This window comes from Aphelocoma coerulescens, chromosome 6 (genome assembly GCF_041296385.1).
Source record: "Aphelocoma coerulescens isolate FSJ_1873_10779 chromosome 6, UR_Acoe_1.0, whole genome shotgun sequence".
NCBI classification, from domain to species: domain Eukaryota; kingdom Metazoa; phylum Chordata; class Aves; order Passeriformes; family Corvidae; genus Aphelocoma; species Aphelocoma coerulescens.
The window spans coordinates 10,109,962-10,132,121 of record NC_091020.1 but is presented as its reverse complement, the minus strand read 5'-3'; the positions used below and the strand labels follow the sequence as shown (position 1 = coordinate 10,132,121).

Here is a 22,160-nt window from a genome sequence, read left to right as displayed (position 1 = left end):
GTGAGAAGGTAAGCACGTAGCCAAGCACAGAATATACCTCCCCAGACACCCTTAAAACAGGATTCCATTCTTCAGCCTTTGCCAAAACATTCTTCCTTTTAAAACAGTAAAAATCTACCTTCATATAGTGCAATTTTCCTCTTTGCTTTTAGCACTCTCTGGCTGCTCATTACTGAAATAATTAACTGCATGTGAATTTATGCTATTATAAAACAGCCTTGGAACCTTGAAACCAATATGCATTATTTTAACATTTTGCATAGACAGCTAATGCATCTTTTTACTTTAAACATAACTATAAATGCTTCCATTCATTACTGACTAAATTTATTGTGCACACAGCTTTCAAAAAAACTCTACTTTGCATTTTTTAATGCACGTGCTTTAACGAGGAAATATTTTTCTCAGAGCCTCCCATTCTGACACAGCACAAATGGACAGTGTCAGGAAATAATACACCTGCTCACAGCTCTGCAAAAAGAATATCTGCTTAGGACAGGAAGTACTCTAATACTGGACAGGTTATGAGTATTGATATTGAAACCCATGTGAGGATTCTATTAAATATTCAGTCTCTGCTCCCATTCTCTAAATAAGCACTTTCAGGCTTCCTCCTGTGGTAGTCTGTTTAACTATTTGAAGGGACTGTCTCTAGTATTTCATATTTCTCTTGACATGAATTAATTTAGGTTTTGGGTGGGGGCAGGGAGCTCTTCTTGCCAAGCCAGAAGACTTTCTCTCTTTATGCTGTGTCATCAATCATTCAGGCTTTCCTCTGTCTCCCCGAAACAGCCCGGTGTTGCCAAATGACAAAGGACTGATGTTACTTCTCTCTGCTACTTGCAGGTTTGCCACCAATCTCATTTCAGGAGTGCAAGACTACAAAGCTTTACTGGACACGTAAGTAGCTTGGAAGGAGAGCTTGAGTATCACAGGGCTTCTGATTCAAGGCTGCTCTCAGTACAAAGTCAGGCTGCATTGTACCTCTCCACCACTGGGAAGGGCTGGGGCTCCAGCATGCTTCAGGGCAAGTGCTTCAGCAATTTTTTATGCCCTTTCTGCTGTATTCCTGCAGTGTAACAGACTGAAGAAGGATCCTTTTTGATGGCTGACAGTCATCACTGTGACAGGCACAGCGCAGCCCAAAAGGACACGCACAATTTGCCTAACAGAGTCACTGAGAACACAAGAGGAAGCTGGTGCTCCCCACACCAAAGAGCAGCAGCACTGTGGTTACACAGCCTGCACACCCTTCCTGGAACTCTTCATGTACTCCACTTAGAACAACACTGTCCCACCTCCCTCCCCCCAGAGAAATAACACATCCCAGCAGGGGAGGGAAGTCTCACTACAGACAGGCTGCCTCAGTAGCTAGGAAAAATAAGCTACTGATGCTCTTGTTACTTTCTGAATAAAAACACTGCAGAAATACATGATTCTTCAAGTCCTGTATACATTATGCACCCGTACGTGGAAATAAGTGATAGAGAGAATTTGAGAGTTGGGAACTAAAGTGAACATCCCTGGTTTAGAACTGCAGCAGTTCTAAAGACATGGTTAACCAAGATAAACTAACATAAAACATTATCCCTTATCAGCTGTATGAAACTAAACCTCCTTGCCTGATTCTTCACTCCTGCCTCTGACAAGTTGGAAGCTTAGTCCTCTTTTGCTTAAGGAAAATCTCTGCACTGTAAGATCTTCTTCCTCCTGCGGTCTCTGCAGCCTCTCCTGACCAGTAGCACCATTATTTCCTGCTACAGTGTCAGTGGGGTATTTTACAATCCATAATCATAATTGTGACTGTGATAACTTTTTTTTTTCCTGGCCACTGAAGAAGCCTTTTAAGAGATGCTGGTTTCACCTGCCTTCCAGTCAAAAAGGAATAGGTTTTCAGCACATATTATTCCACAGGTCTAAGTTAAAATTAGCACAAAAACAAGGATCTGTAGAAAACAGAAATTCCCTCTGTATTACCCAAGTCATTCCTGTTTGTCAGGCAAGGCCCTCTCACACATTCTCTAACCAGTCAGCACAGTACAGGGCTGCTGTGATTTGCAGGGAATTTCATCAGTACCTTTTTTCAAGGTGCTGGTCTTTCCCAGCTGTTCTGCTGACTTCTGTCCTGCCAAGCTTCTGGGATGCCATCTAGGCAGGCTTCCTATACACAGTGCAAAGCTGCTTGTGACCTGCTGTTTCCATTTCCAATAGATGATAATACAATTGCTTAATGAATATGCATGAAGCTGCCAAGAGTGATGTATTTAACTTTGGTATGGGAATTAATCTATTTCCCTTATACTGTAATCTCATTTTATTATTCAATTTGTGTTATACCTGATCTAATTGTAACAGAACAAAGGACAGATTAGATTTCTTTTCCTTTCTGTCTCTCTCCCCTCTTTTCCTCTGGCTTTGTTTTTCTCCTTCTCTGCAGCCATGCTTTACCTACTGATTTTTCTCGTGGACAGCTGTCTGGTCATCCTCTCTGTATGAAGCAATACTATGGACTCTTTTCTTCCTATCGTCTTCCAGGACGTACCAAAGATACCCTTGTGGCCCAGAAAAGCAATGTAATGCCAGAACCAGAGCACATCATTGTTGCTTGTAACAATCAGGTAAATTCGTTTTCTTTTTTTATACCTTTCTGTATTTTTTAATTTGCTTAAATTCACTCCAGAAGAGCCTAATCTAATCTCTGTTCAGAAATGCAATTAACATGCTACATATGAGCTCACTTCTTACCAAGCATTCGTGGTCAATATTTCCAAAATATGCTTCTGCAGCATTTTTGTCCTTGGCCCACATTATGTTCCAAGTACAGCAATGCAGAAAGGAGGGCTGTGGCAGAATTCATTTGCTTTCTTTATCAAACAAAAATGTTTAATAAACAGAGATGAAACCACAGAGAAAAAAGAACCCTATTAGAGTGCATTTGCTGGAAGTGCTCTTCTCTTGACAGTTGAGTATTGTCACACAATGCATGGCAACTATACCACCATCTTACCTATGCATGGCATAGACACCATGTAGGGGCCCTAAGCTATGCCTGAAGAAGTTAGCACAGGTGCAGGCAGAAATACTGAAGTGTTAGAGTGAATGTGCCCCAACCAGTAATTGCCAGGGAGCAGCAGAGTCTATTTTCTGGGCATCGTACCTTATAGCCCAGCTTGACTATTTGCAGTACTGGAGCCATGCCTGCAGGCCCTCTTGGAATGAAGAGCTAGGTTCCAGTGAAGTGCTTTCTGCTTTTCTGGGAAGTGCAGGAAATTGTCTAGATTCTCTAGGTTATGTTTAAACAAATAATACCCTGAAAATTATTTACTTACTTCCTGATTTTATCTCTCCAAGTTTTTTTAAGCTTATTCAAATAGTGTATATTCTATTTGAGTCCAGTACACAATATAAGTCCCCTATGGCAACTGGCATTACATTGGTGTTAAAACACTGGCCATTCCCCAGTGCTTTTGTGTTCCATTGCCTGCAAGCCTGGCTGTCCAGGCAGGACTTCAGCATCTCAACACCCACCCAGGTGACAGCAAAATGTTGGACCACAGAGGGTCCAACCCACCTCTGACTGATCTTCTGACTTCTGTCATTTTTTTGCAGTTTTTTGTTTTGGATGTTGTCATTAATTTCCGTCGTCTCAGTGAGGGAGATCTTTTCACTCAGTTACAAAAGATAGCAAAAATGGCAGAGAATGAAGAGGAAATGCTGCCTCCAATTGGCCTGCTGACAACAGACGGAAGAACAGAATGGGCAGAGGCCAGGATGATCCTTATGAAAGGTTAGCAGCAGCAATCCCAGCTTTCTCTTCTTCATCATCTTCCTTCTCACCATCAATGACTTTTTTTGCTGAGAGCAAATATCACAGCAAACACAAGACTGAATGTGCAACCTCACTGCTGAATTTTTCCAGAAGTAGGAAACTCAGTACGTGTAAGATGTGTGTTGCCAGGGGAGCAGCAGAAATGGCTTGACCCTTTGGCTGTGTATGTTTAAGTGTTATGCCATGTAATAACCCTCACTCCATTCTTTGTTTTTCATCACGTAAATTACATCACATCAGATTTTGTGATTTGTCTCTTTCTTCATATCCATTTTGTACCAATAGGAATGATGTATCCTCTTAGCTTTTGGCTTTTATTGATCTTATCTAACAAAAGGATATGAAAGTTAAACACCTACTGAATCTAGCTCTATCTAGCCAATGGAGAAGGTACCAGGGCTGATTCAACCAATTCTTAAGTAAGTATCTAGGAAAGATGACACCAGTTATTATCTGGGACCGCTCTCTCTCTCTTTTCCAACAGGCAGCATTTAGCTGTCTCAGATTCTGGACTTGAATGTCAAACTTGGAAACAGATGAAAATAAAGGGTGAGGTTAGTGACCTCTATCACATCACACCTTATGTGTTTTACGCTGAAGCTAAGTGATACAAATACATTCTTTTTGCCATTCTACATGTCTTAAGTATTTACTTTTTCCTCCTGAAGAAAACATTAACTCATCTCTTTATCTCCAGCTCAGGAATGCTACAGAAAATATTGCTGTTTTACCAATGCCCTGGAATATTCAAGAGTTGCCAATAGTCTCAAAATACATTTACCATGATAAGGAAGATTCCCCTTTTCTTATTCAAGTTTATCTGTGCTTATAAAAACTTAGTATAGACACACCCATACACACACACACACACACACACAGAGTCCTGGCCATTATTTCAGCAATATTACATAGCACTAGCCTCATCTTTAAGCTTTCCCCTCCTCGTGCCATCATTTCTTTTTAAAGGAAGAGACAAAAAAATAACTTATTTTAATGAAAATTGAGGTAAACACCTAATCATTTATTTTCATGCCATACTAAGTAAAACAGTCAATGCCTTGAAACTTGCAGCAAAATTATCTTTGTTAACCTACATCATCCAAAAGAAAAACACAAAAAGAAAAATCAACAAAAACTAGCAAAACCCTCTCCACAGTGTTTTTAGATTGCTTGGAATTTACCAAAATATTCATTTTAATCAGGAGGCAAACCAACTCAGTTATGCAGCTGAAAAAACCAGATTCTGCACCAGTAAATCTCATAGCACCATGATGTGAGCCTTCTCTAATCTAAGCAGGAATCCCATCCCAGACCATTCATGTTAGCACAGCTCCTCTATATAGGTGAATGCATTGCTGTTACACATGGATAAATGATTATTAACAGCTCTCTTTCTTTCTTATCTGGGGTGGTGAAATGTTCATGCAACAATAAATAACTGAGGAAGAGAAAACCTGGGAAGCAGTGTGGGTGAAAGGGTCACTCCACAGCTGGTCTGTACTGGGCAGGGCAAGAGAGGATGCTTCAGAACAGGAAACCTGTGCAGTGCATTGCAGAGGCTATGAAGGAGCTACAGCCATCAGCCTCCCTAGACCTGCAAGTAGAGCATAGGTCTTCTAGGTGAGAAAATGTCCAAGATACTGTAATAAACCCAGCCATCACTGATTTGTAAACACATTCAGTATTGTAACTGCCTTCAGGCTGCAGAACTAGCTCACTCAGTTCCTAAGTACAGGAAGGGAATTCTGTGTGAAGTGACTGGCTACAGTCCCATGCATACTAATCTGAATTTGATTCAAAACTGTCTTCTCGTATTTTCCTTTCTAAAACTAAATCAAAAAACCCCAACTAACCAACACTTGGCTGGCCAATTCAATGCAATTGTGCATTAGAAAGGAAGAAATGTCTTGTCAGGGCTTTAGGCTTGGTCTTAATCTTCTCTGTTTTAGCTCTTCCTGCAGATATTTTCCATCTCAAGTCATGGTTCATGAGTTCTTGTGCAATTCATTGCCTGCTTCATATGATAATTTTTCAGTGTTTGATCAGCCCTCTGGATATGCCTGTTTCCTTCTGTAAAGGCACCTTTCCCCTACTTTTCTGTTTCTAGCAGAGCTTAATTTTATTCACTCTAATACCTAGGCTCCAGATACCCTGAAGCCATATGTCAGACTAAGGGCTTCGTATCTGTCAAAGATGTGTGGGTAGCAGCCACAATGCAATATATATAAACCTATCAAACAGCGTAAAGCAGAATGCTGAGCAAGCTGGGAGCAGTTTGTAAATCACTGTCCAAGCTGCTTTTCCTCAAAGATGCCTGTCTGCAAACACCAGAAGCTGCTGTATATGGGGCAGCTTCCATTCCATTCCAAAAAGGACCTTTTCAGCCTTTGCATCGAGGCACCCAGACCATCAATAAAAAATGCCACGATTATGGTCAGCCCTGCAAGTGTGAGATACTAGAAAGCTTTACAGCCACGTGGACAGGGATGGGTCTTCTCTCTTATAAAGCTTCTGAATGCTTTCGAAGACACTCAGAAGGAGCTCTGGTGTTCACATTTTGCAGGACAGCAACCTCTCTGCACGCCCCATCGAACACAATCTCCTGGCTCAAGCCTTTGTAGGAGCTGGCAGGTGCTCCAGCTGCTTTCCCTGGGACTCTGCTTCTGTTGGCAAGGGGAGACAACACACTCTGCACTCCACCAGGTCCCCAGGGAGCCTGCAAGAAGTCAGGCTGACCATCTCTGTCCCTTGGGCTCCTGGCTGCTAATGCTGCCTCGCAGGAGCCACCAAACAGCAATAGGCAGTAACTTATCATAGCCTGCAAAAGGCCACAGCTCCCCCTCTTCCTTCTCATCCACTGCTATCTCTTGCCTCTCCTTCTCTTGACACATTTTTAATTTCTTGCATATTTGGTCTCTTTTTCACTACACAGTATTTGGAGAATGAAGCTGGAGGGTAACAAGCATCTGTTTTTTCTAGCTCCTGACTATCCTATGTTACTCCTTCTGGAAAGGTGCATTATTTCTTACTATGAAAAATGTTGTTCTTTCAGAGAATCAAGCAAGTTTACATATTTGCAAACCTTAAAAACATGCACATATTGAAAGGTACCCATATTTCACATGCAAATCAGAATTGCTTAATTTTAAATTTTTTTCCATTCTTTCAGCTAAAGTAATTTTCTGAATTGAGCACATATTTGTTGAACTCAGCCTAGACTTGAAGTAAGTTTTGATCAATCTGAATTCATATCTTTTGTTGAGAACATTCTGAAACATCATTGTGAAAAATCATTTACACCACAATCTAGCAAAACCATCAGATGAAAGCTGATCTGTTAAGAACAAAAGGAATTTTATGTTGAAGCTTGGAAGCCCTTTTTCCTTTGATCTTGTTAACAACCATATAACAGCAATTAATAATGTTGTATGTTTTTAAATGAAATAAGTTCTTGTTATAGGTTGCACACTTCTGTGTTTTCAATGAAGAACTGTATTAAGTGCTCACAATTAAGTATCTCCTATGCTTCAAACTGGTTCTCAGATACAAACAAACCTTTCACCTTTGTAATATTTGAGTTAGACAAGCTGAGAAGAAAAAACCAAAACACATAAATACACCACAAGTAAGGAGGAAAGCACTGAGGACAAGGTAAAAATACCTGCAGTAGTCCAACCATATAAGCAAGAGTGTCATGATAGGGAAAAGGAACAGAAAGAGATCCAGAAAAGCCCATTTTATTCAGCTGTACACTAGTGACAGGAGAGCAGTGTAATGTGGCAACCCATGATTTTGGCAAAACCATATTCAAAAACTAAACCTCAAAACCTCATCTGAAGATGTTTCTTCATGTGATGTAGGCATAAGCTAATGATCAGGGACAGGAGAGACAGGAGGGTTTTAATACAATAAGACACAAACCAACACAGGCCCTGCTGTTCCTTGTTCTGAAAAGGGTTTTCATGGGAGAACAACACAAAAACACTCTAAGCTCTGCTGTTTCAGAGCAGAATACTGCAGCAATAGCGTGAGCTCTGAAACTTTCTATTTTCCACCTGTCCTCTGTAACTGTTATATATAAAATAAGTAAGCAATGCTGGCTTTAAGAGTAAAATAGATCTATTTTGTAATATAATTACTTCAGGAAATGAAAGGCAGAAAAAGAAAGTGGTTATTATTGAATCATGTGAGAGATACACAGTTACAAAAGTTAACACATGAATTAATGCCGTGGTATAATGCTCCCTCGCACTGAGATGATCTGCTGCTGAGAGAAGCTCTGCAGACACCAGCTCATTGCAGGGTCAGGGTCAGATCTTCCATGCTCTCCAAGGCAGAGGGTTCCCCATCCAGTGTTGTACTTAGAGGTAAGAGGATGTGAACATTTCACTCTTTTATCCCCAGACTCCACCAACCGTGACTCTCTAGACATGATTGAACGCTGCATATGCCTGGTGTGCCTGGACAGCCCCAGTGGGGTGGAACTCAACAACACAAACATGGCATTGCAGATGCTGCATGGAGGAGGCTACCATAAAAATGGGGCCAATCGTTGGTATGACAAACCTATGCAGGTAAAAACCTTACAGCACTGTGACATTACTTGCACACTGCCTTATGGTGGGGACCATTTAGAGTCAGGTGGGAGAAAGAGGGGAAGGTGGTGTCAGCATCTATCTGGGCAGGTTGGGTGTGAGCAAGGGTGTCCCTTACAAGGCAGGGGAAGCAGGGACACTTCCACCTTTTCCAAAGCTGCCCTTTGTATTTGAGGAGATAATACAGATATAGAGATGTATGAGTAGGTAGACACTGGATATAAAAAAAACAATGCATTTTACTACACTGAGTCAAAAGAAATTAAAATGCTGGCCTAGTATCCCAGAATAAAAAAGAAAAGCACAATATTTTTCTCCATTTCCTCTTTTTACACATTTTCCTGACATCCTAGAGATGCAACTGCTTATAATTTGGCATGTGTTTAAGTCCTCACTTAACAGACTGTTTACTCAATTAATGACATCCTTGTTGAGACTTTCCTTAAGTATTGACTTCCCCAGCCTTTTTCCCAATCAGATTTTGGTTGTCATATTTTAAAGTGTTGCACTGTTATTTCCACGCTTTGCAATAGACCCAGAGTGAAGTGATGTATTAATCTCCAACTGTCAACAATGTTGACAGCTTATGAAAAATTGAAAAAACCCTGACTGATCCATTGCTTGCATAATTCTTGTTGTTCTTGCCATATCTAAGAACAGCAGCATGAAAAGAGAAACCCCTAAAATAATTTCACTTGCGCCAACTTACCCAGAAGCAAATACATTTCAGTAATCATTCCTGATTAATGCCACTGCAAATGACATTATTAGCAGACTCTTTTGAAGAAAAAACCATTTGTCTTTAGTTAGAACCCTGTTATTTGCAGGGTCAAGTGTTGAGATATTTCAAGCAGATGAGAATAAACAACATTTTCTTTTTGTCTACTATCATAAGGTAGCAGAAAGCAAATTAAATTTCATAGTGTGAGAGAGCTTAATCTGTCCAGATGTATTCAGGCCAAAATAGTTTAAAGGTGAAGGGAAATTCTTAGGGAAATAAGATCCCATTTCCTTTTATGCAAACACAGATTATGTAGGAAGCCATTCTTCTTTCTCTCCAAATTCTTCTTCACCTTTGCAGTAAGGCTTCAGAAGATGTCCAGGTGGACGTTTTGCATCATGCCCACTCTCTGAAAACCTCATGGAAAGCAGGGAGGCAGGATGTGTGTGATACAAATGTGCAAGAGAAAGCTAAGTGGGTGAAGTCCAGCCAAATGCACTTCAAAACAAGTGTGGGGAAAAGCCCAGAAAAAGGACAGGAAAGCTGCAGTATTGTCCTAGACATCTGCTTTTGTATGAGATGCAGAAGTAACAATTTGCATGGGTGCATCACAGAACTGGAGTGCAGCAGGTTGTTACCAGCAGAGCCGTGTGTACACAGTGAAATTAAGAATGAAGACAAGTAAGAGGGAAATGAAATGAAGAAAGCATCTCCAAAAAAAAAAAAAAAAAAAGGTTCAAAATAAGCTATGAGAGAGCTATCAAATAAGGATGAGTTTTGTAATAAAATGGGATCCTAAGGATTTCCCAGATACAGATGTTTTACTGCCCTCAAAAGCAGGAGAACCCTGGCCTGTCTTTCTGCTGATGGGTTTTCTGTACCATAAAGCAGATGCTAAATCAAATTTTCAGATTCCATCAGGAATTGCTAAAATTTACATTCTCACAGGATTCAGTCCAAAACAGCAGCATGAAAGGGATTCAGTGCAACACCTTTCACAGGACAAGCAAGTCTCCTGCAATAAGTCTGTACGTCACCCACTTAGAGACCTACATAGGGCAAGGAAGCTCCTGATATGAGCAATAAGAAAACCACAGGGGAACGGTAACACCTTTGTCAGGTTGCCATCGTGGATAACTTATCCAGGACGTGATTTATTCCCTGTACATGTTGCACCTGTTCTTTTCCTTGTTTAGTTTGTGGTAGGAAGAGACGGACTGTGCGGGACTGTGTGCGAACACTCCCCTTTCGATGGCATCGTAATGGTGCAGTGCACCGAGTACCTGCTCAGGCACATGTGAGTTCCCTCTCTGTACATTTTATACCCACTCCAGCCCCTGGGAAGCAGTAATTTACCTGCTAAAAGAGCAGTGTTTAACAAATGGATTATTCCTGTGACCTTAATGACTTCTGTCTCACGTACCAACAGGAAAGAAAGTTCCAAGAAATTACTCCGAGCTGATTCAGTGAGTGAGCTTCCCGCTCCACGGAGACTAAGATGGAAGTGTTCCCCTGATATTCAGATGTATTTGGCATCAGCAGCAGAAAAACTCCAAAGGTAGAACAGATGCCTCATTTTTCTCAGCAGTGACTGCAAGCTGGAACACATTGTGTGCAGGCATGGGCTCCCTCCTAGGGGGCCTCCTGTCTTCCTGCTCCTCCTCCTCTTACCAGGCTGCACATACTTAGCATCTCTCTGCAGGATAGGACCCTTATGGGCTGGAGCTACTTGTCCGTATTCAGGAATTGCATTACCATTTTTTCCTTCCATGTAAATACTAGGAAATCTAAAAACCACTGGAAAAACAGCTTACCCTTGTACTTGCACAGGATGCAAACAATGCAGAGCTTCTGTTTTTGTGGATGTCTTTTATGGGTTTGAGCTGACTCTATCTGAAGTCAGGGTGATAGGGGTACACTGGTTTGAATAAACAATTTGAATTTAGGAATGTCATTTGTTTACATTCACATTGCTCCTACAGAGCCTATTTTTTCTGACTCTGTTTCCAGGCTGTCAAAGATTTGCATGATCTTTGGGGTTGGGGGTGGTAATAAGAATTTTTTTTCCTCAACACTCAGGCCTGTGATCTCTCTGTAGAGAATTAACACATTGTCTGCGTGATCAGCTATAAGTATGTCCAGTGTGGTTGCGTTAGATAAGACCTCAACATGGCTAGAAAGATACATAAGAGTGAGAACATTCAGGATGCAGTATAATTCCTTTTTGTTTTTAAATAAAGGTAGTAGTCCTCTAAATTGCATCTTGCAAAGAGCTTAAGGCCTTCATCAGGTTCTAAATGCACCCAATTCTCACACCAGTAAATCTCTCAGAAATTTGTCAAGAACAAAGGAGACCCTCGCTTAGGCTTCAGGGGTGGAAACACTAAGGTTGGGGGAAGGTTGCCAGTTTTTTGTTTGTTTGTTTTTTAAAAAGGGTGTCTTACTTAAATAAACAGACTTGAGTGCCACAGCTAAGGCTGCAGATAACAAGCTTGGTGTAGAATCTGTATGAATAAGTTACTGACTAGGAACAAGTTACCAAGACCAGGACTGTCTGCAAGCAGGAGAACAGGAGGCCACTCACCTCCAAGATGCTACAGTCAGGAAAAGATCTCTGCGTTTTATTTGCAAACAGGAAATGGGACAGAATATGGTTTAGTGGTGAACAAGGTTAATGGTTGGACTTGGTGATCTAAGAGTTCTTTTCCAACTTTAACAATTCTGTGAGATTCTTACATCTACCCTTGCAGTAATTGCCTTCTGCTTGTTTTCCAGGGTAGTGGAAAATCTGGATTTTATTGCCTACAAGTTTGAGCACTATGGAAAGGAATTTATTAAGAAACAAAAAGTTAGCCCAGATGCCTACATTCAAGTAGCACTTCAGCTGGCATTCTACAGGTAAGGTTAATTCAATTCATAGGAACAAGGTACACAAGGTAGTGGCTTTTTATACAGAGGGTCCATTTTCTTCCTCAACATTCAAAAAAATGCCTCCTGCATGGAAATGAGTGACCTTGCCTAATGGCTGTTGGACAGACAAGATGGAAATTGATACCTGGCTCTGAGAGAGAGTACTCTTTTTCTTCATTCCCTTTCCCTATTCTTGCTCTACCTTCCCATCCCAGTGTCCCACACATGCCATTGCCAGCCAGTACCTTCCCGACAGCTGTCCCTGTGCTTGGCATAGAGAAGGTGAGGGAATATGGCAGGGATGGCAGGGCTATCTGTAGCAGCAGCAGCTGGGGAGCCCAGGTCCCTGGGGCAGAAGCACCAGTGCCTTGCCACTGTGGGTAGCTTGAGAGGAACCATGGCAGTAATCCCACATGCATCTCTGGCACCACAGGCTGAAAAGCATCCACAGGGGAGAATACTACAGCAGCATATCAGACTAGAGTTCCTACACAGAACAGTTACTACTGCTGTCCCCTTCTTCACAGGCATCCCAAGATTTCAGAATATCCCCTAATTTCCATGGTCTTATCAAAGTTAAAAGCTCCTTTCTACATTGCCAGAACTCCAGGCTAGAGATGGGTTGCCTGGTTTCCTGCAGAACAGCCTATTACACAAACAATTCTTTATCACATCAAATTAAATCCCAGAGTGGTCTTTACGTGGTCAAGACCAGAGATGCTTAACACATTTCATGTACTCCATGAACATCTGTTGAACATCCATTTTGCATATTCCTTTAATAAAACTTCAACAATGACCTAGCCCAAGATTTTCATCTGGATCCCAGCCATGATATAAATCCCATGTTTGCAACAGAAAGTTTAGGGGACAGTTACGTTCTGAGACCACCTGCTTCAACTGAAAGACACAGTCTGTCTCCTGAAGCAAGGAATAGTAGCTGTACACCTGGACCCAAATTAAACAACAGTTTTCATACTCTGCTGTAATTGCTATGTGGGTTTTCATTCCAGCTCACAAAAACCACCCTATTCCCCTTTTAGTTTTCTGCTTTTCACTCCCACACTCAGTGCATTTTCTCTTGTTTTAAATAAAACATATTTCAAGCCCATAAGTAAATGATTAATTACACAATTATTTTATGATGCAGTACAAATAAAACATTCTGTGAGATCTTTCAGTAAATTTTAGTTTTACTAGCCTTGTTTTTACACAACAAGTCATTTTTTTTACTGGCAATGCATAACTAAAACATATACAGCTGTAGCTCTTCATATTAGAAAGGAGTGAGCATCCATCTTTTTTAAGTTTCTTACAGAATTCTATCAACATTAAGATGAATACTGTGCAAGAAATAAAAATGTGGCTGTAACAGTAAAATGTACCAAGCCTATATTTCTCTTAGTCTTTATGACTATTTGAAAATGATTACTCTTTGTTTTTTCTTCCTTCACTCTATCAGGTGCCACAGGAGGCTTGTCCCCACCTATGAAAGTGCTTCCCTGCGCCGATTCGATGAGGGCCGGGTTGAGAATATTAGGTCTGCTACCTCAGAAGCACTTGCTTTTGTCAAAGCAATGGCAGGTGACAAGACAGCTGTGTCGGTATGTTGGGCTGGCTCCCTCTGTCTTCTTTGCCAAAACACTAAGTAAATAATGCATTCATGGTCCCAAGTCTCTCACTTTTTAACTGTTAACTGAGAACATAAAGGCATAGGGCAGGGTAGCAAGCATCATGGGATTTTGCTTTTTCTACAGACCAACCATTAAGCTAAATCTAATATTCCCTTATTTTTATTTAAGCATCCAAAAGATTCAGAGGTGCCTAAACATGACGTTATAAGAAACATAGTATCTAATTTTAGATTTAGTACTGTCTTATGAATGTTCTATCATCAGATCCAAATTCAGCTCCCTGGAGAGATCTAGGCTGAACATGCAAAGTTCAGGATCATTAAACTGCCACACCAGGGGAATTTCCTGGCAGGTCTCCTGCAGTGGTTAGTTCTGCTGCAGACTGCAATATGTGATGTAATTCCCATGCTTTCATTTCTGGATATGTGGATATGTCCTGGCTGATCTTTTTTGTTTTAAAGGGATGTTTCTACCAAATAGACTAAGTCTTATAGGATCCTCAAGGGAGCTGAACCTTAATGATGAAAAACTTCATCAAACTAATCAAACAACTCTCCGAACTATCCTGGTATCATACTGCAAAAAGAAAAATTAAAATTGCCTTTCTTTGAGACACCACCATCTGTTTGCCAGAAGCATGAGTGCTGTACAGAGTAGATGGGGATGTAAAGAGGTACAGCTGAGAGCAGAGCTGCACAAACAGCCCTGTGCCCTGTCCCTCCCGCTGTCCCTGGAGAGCCTCCCTCAGTGTCTCTGTGCCACTTCCACCCACTGCACTGCGCTGCTGTACAGGGAATTTCCAGGTGGCTGCTTAGATGCAAAATGCTGCCACAATATAGATTATTTTTCACAGTAAGCCCATTCCAGTGTCAACAACCCACGTGGCTATTCTTTAGAATTTAGCATAACATTGCTAGAAGCATTGCTGGGCTGTAGATTAGGTGTAAATTAATGAAATATTATAAACCAAGATCTAACGTCCTAGAGGATGATGAAAATTTGTCCAGAGAAGTCCTCTCTTAATCCACTGCTTCTTCATTCTCCTTAAGGTTATCATGCCCAGAACTTAGCTCCTGATGAACAAAGCTTAAATGAGTTCCATGGTAAAATGGTAACTTAAAAAACCTGAAATAATTCCCTCTGCTGAGTGGGTAATTCATGGCAGATTATGACCATATTATTGCACATAATAGTGACTACCACACAGTAGGCAAGAAGAGGCTGTTGTTATTTGTTATCAGTGTCCTGTCGGAGAAGATAGTTCTCAATCACATTTCATGAGAAGTTCCTGTTGTCTGTGCACACTTTCCTCTCCACACCTGGGCACCCAGCATAGTTGCACCCCATGCAGTGGCACACTGACTGTGCTCCTGGGAGGAGCCAGCCTGCTCCTACAATGCTGTTTCAACAGATCCCTCTAGCTCCTTGCAACTATCTCTTCCCTCCTTCCTTCCTCCAACACTTACTGATTTCTGCAGCTCTCCCAAAGCTTCAGCATTTCTCACCTTTTTCCCACCCAAATCTGAGATCGTGCTGCCCTTTCACAGCACCCTAAACTGCACTGTTTCACACAAGCAAGCTGAAGAATGCCATGTGTGTCTAGATCAGCTCAGTCTCAGCCCCCATATCTTTCTACTGCATGCCTTGGTCGTACAGAATAGGGGGAATAATGGTTTCATTTCCCCTGGAAAACCTGTAATCATAGTGCAAACAATCCACTGATCGTTTTCCTGGCCTCTTCTCCACTGAGAGATACAAAAGACATTTATACTGGTCTGTGATTGTTCTTTCCAACAGACATTAATAAATCTTTGTTTTGATGTGAACATCTTCATACTTCCATTCAAAACTACATATATATATTAGTATCACAGAAACATTAGAAAATTAATTTAATACAATCTTATTCCAAGGTGATTTCTCAGACCTACGAATTGCTCTGAATGTGAAAGGGTTAATTATTTTTTTTGGACAAAGAGATGCACCACTTGGTTTAAGTAGCCTTGAACTCCCCAAAATACTGTTTGTTAATAGCCATTAATTCAAATCCAATTAAAAAACATTTTCCTTCTGATACAAATAAAAATTATCCTCAAACGATAGCTTGAACAGTCACCAAAGATTGATTGAGTCAGATTGATTCTTCAGCAGGAGGAATATCTCATGCATTTGACACTTGCTGTAAAAGCAGCAGCTACTGACACTAGAGATTGCTTGAATAGCTGTAAATTAATCAGATTTAAAGACTGCATTTGGTAATTTAATCTCTGCAAGGGAACTAAGGCCTAGCTCTAGCCTTGTGAAAAAATATCAGACTTTGTATTTTGAAGGTCCCTGATGGTAACCTTGACTTGCTTCTAAAATGAATTCTTTGTTCAAAAGATTATTCATCGTCCATAGGAGCTGAAGGTCCCCTGTTTATCTGGAGACCCAGTCATTTTTGGCTGTTTCAGGGTCTCCCAAAGTTTCAGTGTTGGACTTGATGTACAGCAGTGCAGCATTTCTTAAGATCATTCCCTTAATATAAAAGGCTGCCATTTGACAGGAGTCAAAATTTACTAGCTTGTTATCTGAAATGTGAGGTATCTGTGGAGGGTAGAGCAGCCTTGGAAAATTCTAGATGCCCTTTCACACACAGGAGTAATTTTTTGACTGGCTAGTAAACTATCAGTAATGGCTTTCATTAATGTCACTGTCATTGTCTAGATAAACCATTCTGGAGAAGATACACTGCCTGTCTGTTTTGAAAACACTGAATTACACTAGGCAATTATTTTCCCTGCTCTAAACAGAGTGATTCTATTGGTAATAATCTACACCCCCAAAATCCATGGAAGGAATCCACAAACGGAACTGCAAGCTTTTCCTCGACTTCAAACAAACCACCACCAATAATCCTGTTCAACCCTTGCACAGCCAGGTGCTGGTGCTGATCAGGACATTGATTGGTGTGGCTGTTCATTCATCAGAGTGCTGACACCTGAGCCAAGAGCAAAGGACATTTGAGGTCCTTGCTGTTTGATGGAAGATGCTATTTCTTTGAAAGTTTATTCAATAACACATATATTCTGATTACCCCAACAGGATCCTGAGAAGATGCAGAGGTTTAAGGATGCAATTGCAGCTCAGACTAATTACTCTGTTCTGGTGAGTAAAACACTGCCTAAGTAAGAACTAGTCAGCTTTTTCAAGAAAACTATGAAGATACAGTCATTAGCTATTTAAGCACTAGAAAAATGTAGGTATCTCTAAATAGGAAAGTATGCCACACTTATGAACATTTCTAATGGCCCAAATAGCCATATTCAACTAACCTCAACTTAAAAAACCTAACCCTAAAACTAACCATCTATGCATTTTCTTATATTTCTCTTCACTAGAGGATAGAGGTCCCTATCTGGAACCTGATCCTCAGATGGACTGGTATTCTGGAAGATATATTCTGGTATTCCAAAGTGCCATTTCTAATAAAGATCATTAACAATGAAGGAATGATTATAGTAAGTTTTCTTTTAAAGACCTGAATGCAGCATCTAATAAAAGGAAGAGATGCCCTCCAGTGAAGAAATCAGTTTAATATCAAATACGACTCATTTTCTGTTGATTAAAAATGAGATACTTTAGTCTGGGTAATGTTTTACATCCCACTGTGCCAAGACAAAGCACAGACTTGTTTTATAAACTTAGTCATACCACTCATGAAATTAATAAATATTAATAACCAGCTACAATAAGTGAATTTGCTACCTATGGTTTTGCCTCAGATCATTGCCTAATAAACCCATATTGTTGATTACTCTTTGGATATTCATAATATGCAAGAAATCATTCACCTTCAGAGGTGGTTTAAAGGTACATTCAGAGCACTGGAGAGGCAAAGTGTTGCTTTCAGGCAGGACTGTGAAGCAGAAGAAGCAGGGAAGAAAAACAATTCTGTGTTTCAAGCCTTGTGCTGAGAACCCACATCTTAGAAGCTGCGACTTCACATATTCTGTGAAGTGAAGTCAAGTCTTACTTCAGGGCAACTGCCTCACCTGAACCATCTCAGGCTAACCTCACAATGAACACAACATACTGCAGGTCTACTAGGTCACAACCAATGGAATTTCTGTACAACAGCTCTCAAAAAAAAAAAAAAAAAAAAAAAGTGAGAGAAAAAAGTCCATTACTTTTCCCCTCCAAGTCATTTCAGATCCAGAAACTGTTACAAAATTCAGCCTCCAGTGTAGCTCATGGGAAAATACTAAAACTGCCGTTGGAAAAATAATTTATCTTTAAATTTAAAAAGCTCTCCAGGTACTTCTACTCACCAAGCTCCCCCTCCTTTCTCAGAATAGCAGAATGTAATTGTTGTGGCTTTAAACTCTGGATAAGACTTAGATGTTCTGACTAAATTGTGTGTAACAGACTGAAATGTAATAGCTCCTAAGGAAAACAAAAAAAAAAATCTACTTCATAAAACAAAAAGCAATTTAATGATTTTATTTCCCCTTGTTAAGGCTTACTAGTAGCATTGCTATCTTAAATGTGGAGCTCTGAAATTCAATTTAGCCCAGTTTTTTCCTATGTGTTGACTCACAGTTTATTTCGTTAGCCCGTCTCGGCCTCTCTTCAGACATGACATTGATCTATGTTGCAAAAATGTCATTGCTAACAGCCTTATAAATCTTGTGTGATAGCAAAATATTTCCTTTGATTATCAAGTCAGTTTCCCTGTATGGGAAAAAGAACGTAAACACAACCCTGATGTATGCTACATTTTTGTGAGCATCCTTGCTCCGTCTGGGCTGATGAACAAATAGCCCCTTAACCAATGGGTGCCTAGTTCTTAATAAGCCAAACCAGGCTATGCACTCCCAACCCCCTGCTTCAGGCACTTACCAGTGGTTAAAATTATTCTCCTCATAAGAGAAGTAAACTTGTGCTTTCCTGTTATATTTTTTTAATCCTCAAGAGGAAAACCAAGCTTGTGCTCTTTTTTAAATCCTGCCTTCTCTCAGGCTGTTTGTTCCCTTGTTACAAGGGTCCTGTGCCACAGGGGTATCAGCTCTGCTCTCAGGGCAATACAATGTCTCTAGTTCAGCATTTCCTTCCTACATGACTTCAGCCTGGACCAGGGAAGAGCTACAGGTCAGTCTACAAAATCAGTGCTTTTACCTGCAAGAACAAACCTGGACTAAAGGATTTTGAACACACTTATTTATCTGAGGCAATTCCTGCCTGGTTGGAACAAATTTTGTTTTGGTTTCCTAAAGAAACAAAACTCTGTAACTATCCTGGTCTGCCAATCCCCCACTGCTGACTTTTGATCCCTTTAGCCATCTTCAATCACATCTACTAGTAGGGCAAGGCTCTTAAAGCTAATAAATGCCTCAAGTCTAGAGCATTATGTAGCTGGACAGAGCAGAGACCTGAGCATAGGCAGCTGATGGCAGGGACTTGCTGCAGGCTCAGCAGCAGCTCCTGTGAGCTGCCACTGCTGCTTCTGTGTCCCTAACCCCAGTTTTCTCAAGAGGTGGGGTTTGCTCATACATCTGTGATAGATTTGCCAGTGATCTGTTATTCTGTTAAGCCTGTTGCAGACACCTACCAGATCCTTGGATCTGAATTCTATGGAATGACATATGCTTTAACTGCCAGAGGGAGATGCAGGCAGCAAGGCAATGGAAGATTAATTTGCTCCAATTTGGAAGTGTTTTGGAGCCCTCCACTTTGAACCATAATCCAAATGATGTACAGAAAATTCCAAAACATGCTTAGAAATTTCTGCTGTCCCATAGGCTCCCCTCAGCATCTCTAGAAGCCCAACCCATGGTATTCAGCTCTGAGAGACATGAACACCCAGATAACATCAGCACAGAGTACATCTCAAGACTGTCTCCTTCCTAATTTTTACATCTTCAGAGCACCAAATTAATTTCTAGTTATTGATTTCAGCAAATACTCAGAGTAATATCTGACCATTACAGGCTTTACCTCACTCAAACCAAGTTCATCATCTGTGACCAGAACACTAGGCAGTAATAGTCAAAATGCCTCCAAACTCAGTTAAAAGCTGTTGTCTTATCACATTGTACACAGGCTGTTACTGGAATGGCAATAGACAATCACCTGCTAGGGCTCAGAGAGGTGGCACGGGAACACTACAAGGAACTGCCAGAGATATTTACAGATGAGACTTATCTGACAAGCAATCGATTCATCCTCTCAACTAGCCAGGTGAGTTTCTCCTGTTCACTGGTCCTGACAAGCAAAAGATAATTCATTTGTCTTCTGCCAGGCCTTGTAGCTCACAGTGAGAACAATGTAAAGAAGGCAAGCAAACAAAAGCAGTATCATCAAGAAGTCTGCAAACTGCTCCACATTTTCAATCCTGTCTCGGTTCATCAGCGCAGTAAATACTGACTACAGTTATCACTTCATATGCAACATTCCAAAGTCCGTTGCAGAAATTCTGGAAATGCACACAAACACACTCAGTAAAATTCACATGACAGCTCAGTTTCCTCAATTTCCAAACTACATATGTTCCCAGTCCCCTTCTTTTCCTCCTTCCCATAAGATGACAGCTCTAGTGAGCAGTGTTTACTCCAGTGACAGTACAGCCACAAGCCAGAAGGGCTGCTGCTCTGAGAAACAAAAAGCCTAGAGCCATGAGGAAATTTTACTGTTAAAAGTAGCTGTGTTTGAGATTTTTGAGAGCCTTCTGTTATTTGCTGCAAGACAACAGCCCATGCAGGCATGCAACATAGACTTACAGACGTTTTAGACAGGTACAGACATTTACAGATTTACAGTTATTTACACATACAAAGATACTCTAGGAGTCGATACTTCCTACATTTAATGTTCTGAATAAGGAAGCATCTTTATGGCATACAGCTTAAAAATTAAATGTTTTGTTGCATGTAGTAGCAGTCCTAATGAAAGAAGAAATCTATGTAGGAATTCATTAACTGAAATGCTAACCCAGCTGCAACAGATTGGGACTATGCAACAAAAGAGACTTACAATATCATGCTACAGCATAAAACCTTAATAAGTAATTTGATCTTGTCATAATGTTTGTAGGCTTTCAGACATGAGTGAATATAACCAACATACTACTACATAAATTCTCCAAGAAACTATCCATGAGCAAAGAGTGCTTCTGAATAGCTTTATGGCCTTCGGCTGTTGCACAGCAAATTCATCTGACAATTCTATGGCTCTATTAGCAGAACTAATGGCCTGTTCTACACCATTAAAAAGGCAAATGTCATTTGTGAAGGCCCATGTACACAAAGTCTGAAACATACAGATTTCTAACACATCTTTTATTTTCTGCAGGAGAAAGTGTTTCACTGCCATATTATGCCATGATTAAACTGGGGTCTAATAGAATGCCTAGTTGCATTGAAGTGTTTTTATACAGCATCACAATTATAAACTGTTATTAGAAATGGGCAATGCTAATTTCTCTAATTTAGTGCAGTCTTCATATTACAAGTTTAAAATAACCTTAAGAAATTAAAAACCTTAGAGAAGCTTTATGTATCCATTTTATGTACAAGGATTACATAACATTCCTATCTATCAACAACAAATCTTACAGCTTTTAAATATCTATATAAATTGAGCAAATGCATTATAGTCACCTCAAATTATACCAGTTTTTAAACCATAGTGAACAAACAGAACAACCAAATTCTATACTGAGATCAGCTTTTGCCTTCCAAGGTAAAGGTCTGGTCATCTCCAGGTCTGGACTTCCGAAGGTAGTGATACTCCACAAGGCTGGATTCACCACATTACCAGCATTTGTAGAATTTCTTTCTCTTTTTCTAATTCCTAAGCAGCTGATTTCAGGTGCCCTGATTAATCAGAGATCACTCCTTCCCTTCTCCCTGCAACCAGGTTCCAACTACTATGGAAATGTTCTGCTGCTATGGGCCTGTGGTGCCCAATGGATATGGGGCATGTTACAACCCTCAGCCAGAGCATATATTATTCTGCATCTCAAGCTTTAAAGAATGTAAGGAAACCTCCTCAAACATGTTTGCAAAAGCTGTGGAAGACAGTCTCCTAGCAATGAGAGATCTGTGCACCAAATGCAGTTCTACTACAGCAAAGCCACCTGCTAAACACGATGCAGCCACCCAGCTGCAGAGTGACCACCAGTGCTAAGAGGCTGTGGGAATTATCCTCCTGAATCCACCTTATGAAGAAATATGACATAGTTGTTCAAAGGCAGGATAGTACTAGTAATTATAATAGTGTAGAACCAAAATGTCATTTGTTTCTCATTGTTGCCAACATTTACAACTCTGTGTACTAAATCTACCATTTCTTGCCTGAGAATCAGCGAAAAAGATTTGGTCACACTGGCTGAATTGAAGGAGGAAGTCATACAAGTATGTGTTGTACTACCATTTCTAACCATAATTAGCTTGTGCCATTTTATCACCTAAAAAATTGAGTAAGTTTATATA

The 22,160-nt window shown here is 40.5% G+C and overlaps 2 protein-coding genes across 5 annotated transcripts in view; one reads left to right on the top strand and one right to left on the bottom strand.

Moving 5' to 3' along the window:
• LRIT1 (leucine rich repeat, Ig-like and transmembrane domains 1) overlaps positions 1–22,160 on the bottom strand; it is a 115,245-nt gene that overhangs the window by 78,339 nt on the left and 14,746 nt on the right. Inside the window, exon 3 of one of the 4 annotated variants that reach the window (XR_011151679.1) lies at positions 13,606–13,751. The exons of the other annotated variants lie outside the window; for them this stretch is intronic. The gene's annotated coding sequence lies outside the window, so the exon portion shown is untranslated. Of the gene's footprint in view, positions 1–13,605; positions 13,752–22,160 lie in introns of those variants that run through there. 4 annotated transcript variants of the gene reach the window in all.
• CHAT (choline O-acetyltransferase) overlaps positions 1–22,160 on the top strand; it is a 27,112-nt gene extending 4,952 nt beyond the window's left edge. The window contains exons 4-14 of the mRNA XM_069019199.1: positions 847–900; positions 2,438–2,618; positions 3,610–3,787; positions 8,234–8,403; positions 10,342–10,442; positions 10,575–10,703; positions 11,921–12,043; positions 13,518–13,659; positions 16,774–16,836; positions 19,771–19,908; positions 21,586–22,160. Coding sequence (XP_068875300.1) covers positions 847–900; positions 2,438–2,618; positions 3,610–3,787; positions 8,234–8,403; positions 10,342–10,442; positions 10,575–10,703; positions 11,921–12,043; positions 13,518–13,659; positions 16,774–16,836; positions 19,771–19,908; positions 21,586–21,855 — 1,549 coding nt within the window. The 3' untranslated portion in view covers positions 21,856–22,160. The remainder of the gene's footprint in view (positions 1–846; positions 901–2,437; positions 2,619–3,609; positions 3,788–8,233; positions 8,404–10,341; positions 10,443–10,574; positions 10,704–11,920; positions 12,044–13,517; positions 13,660–16,773; positions 16,837–19,770; positions 19,909–21,585) is intronic.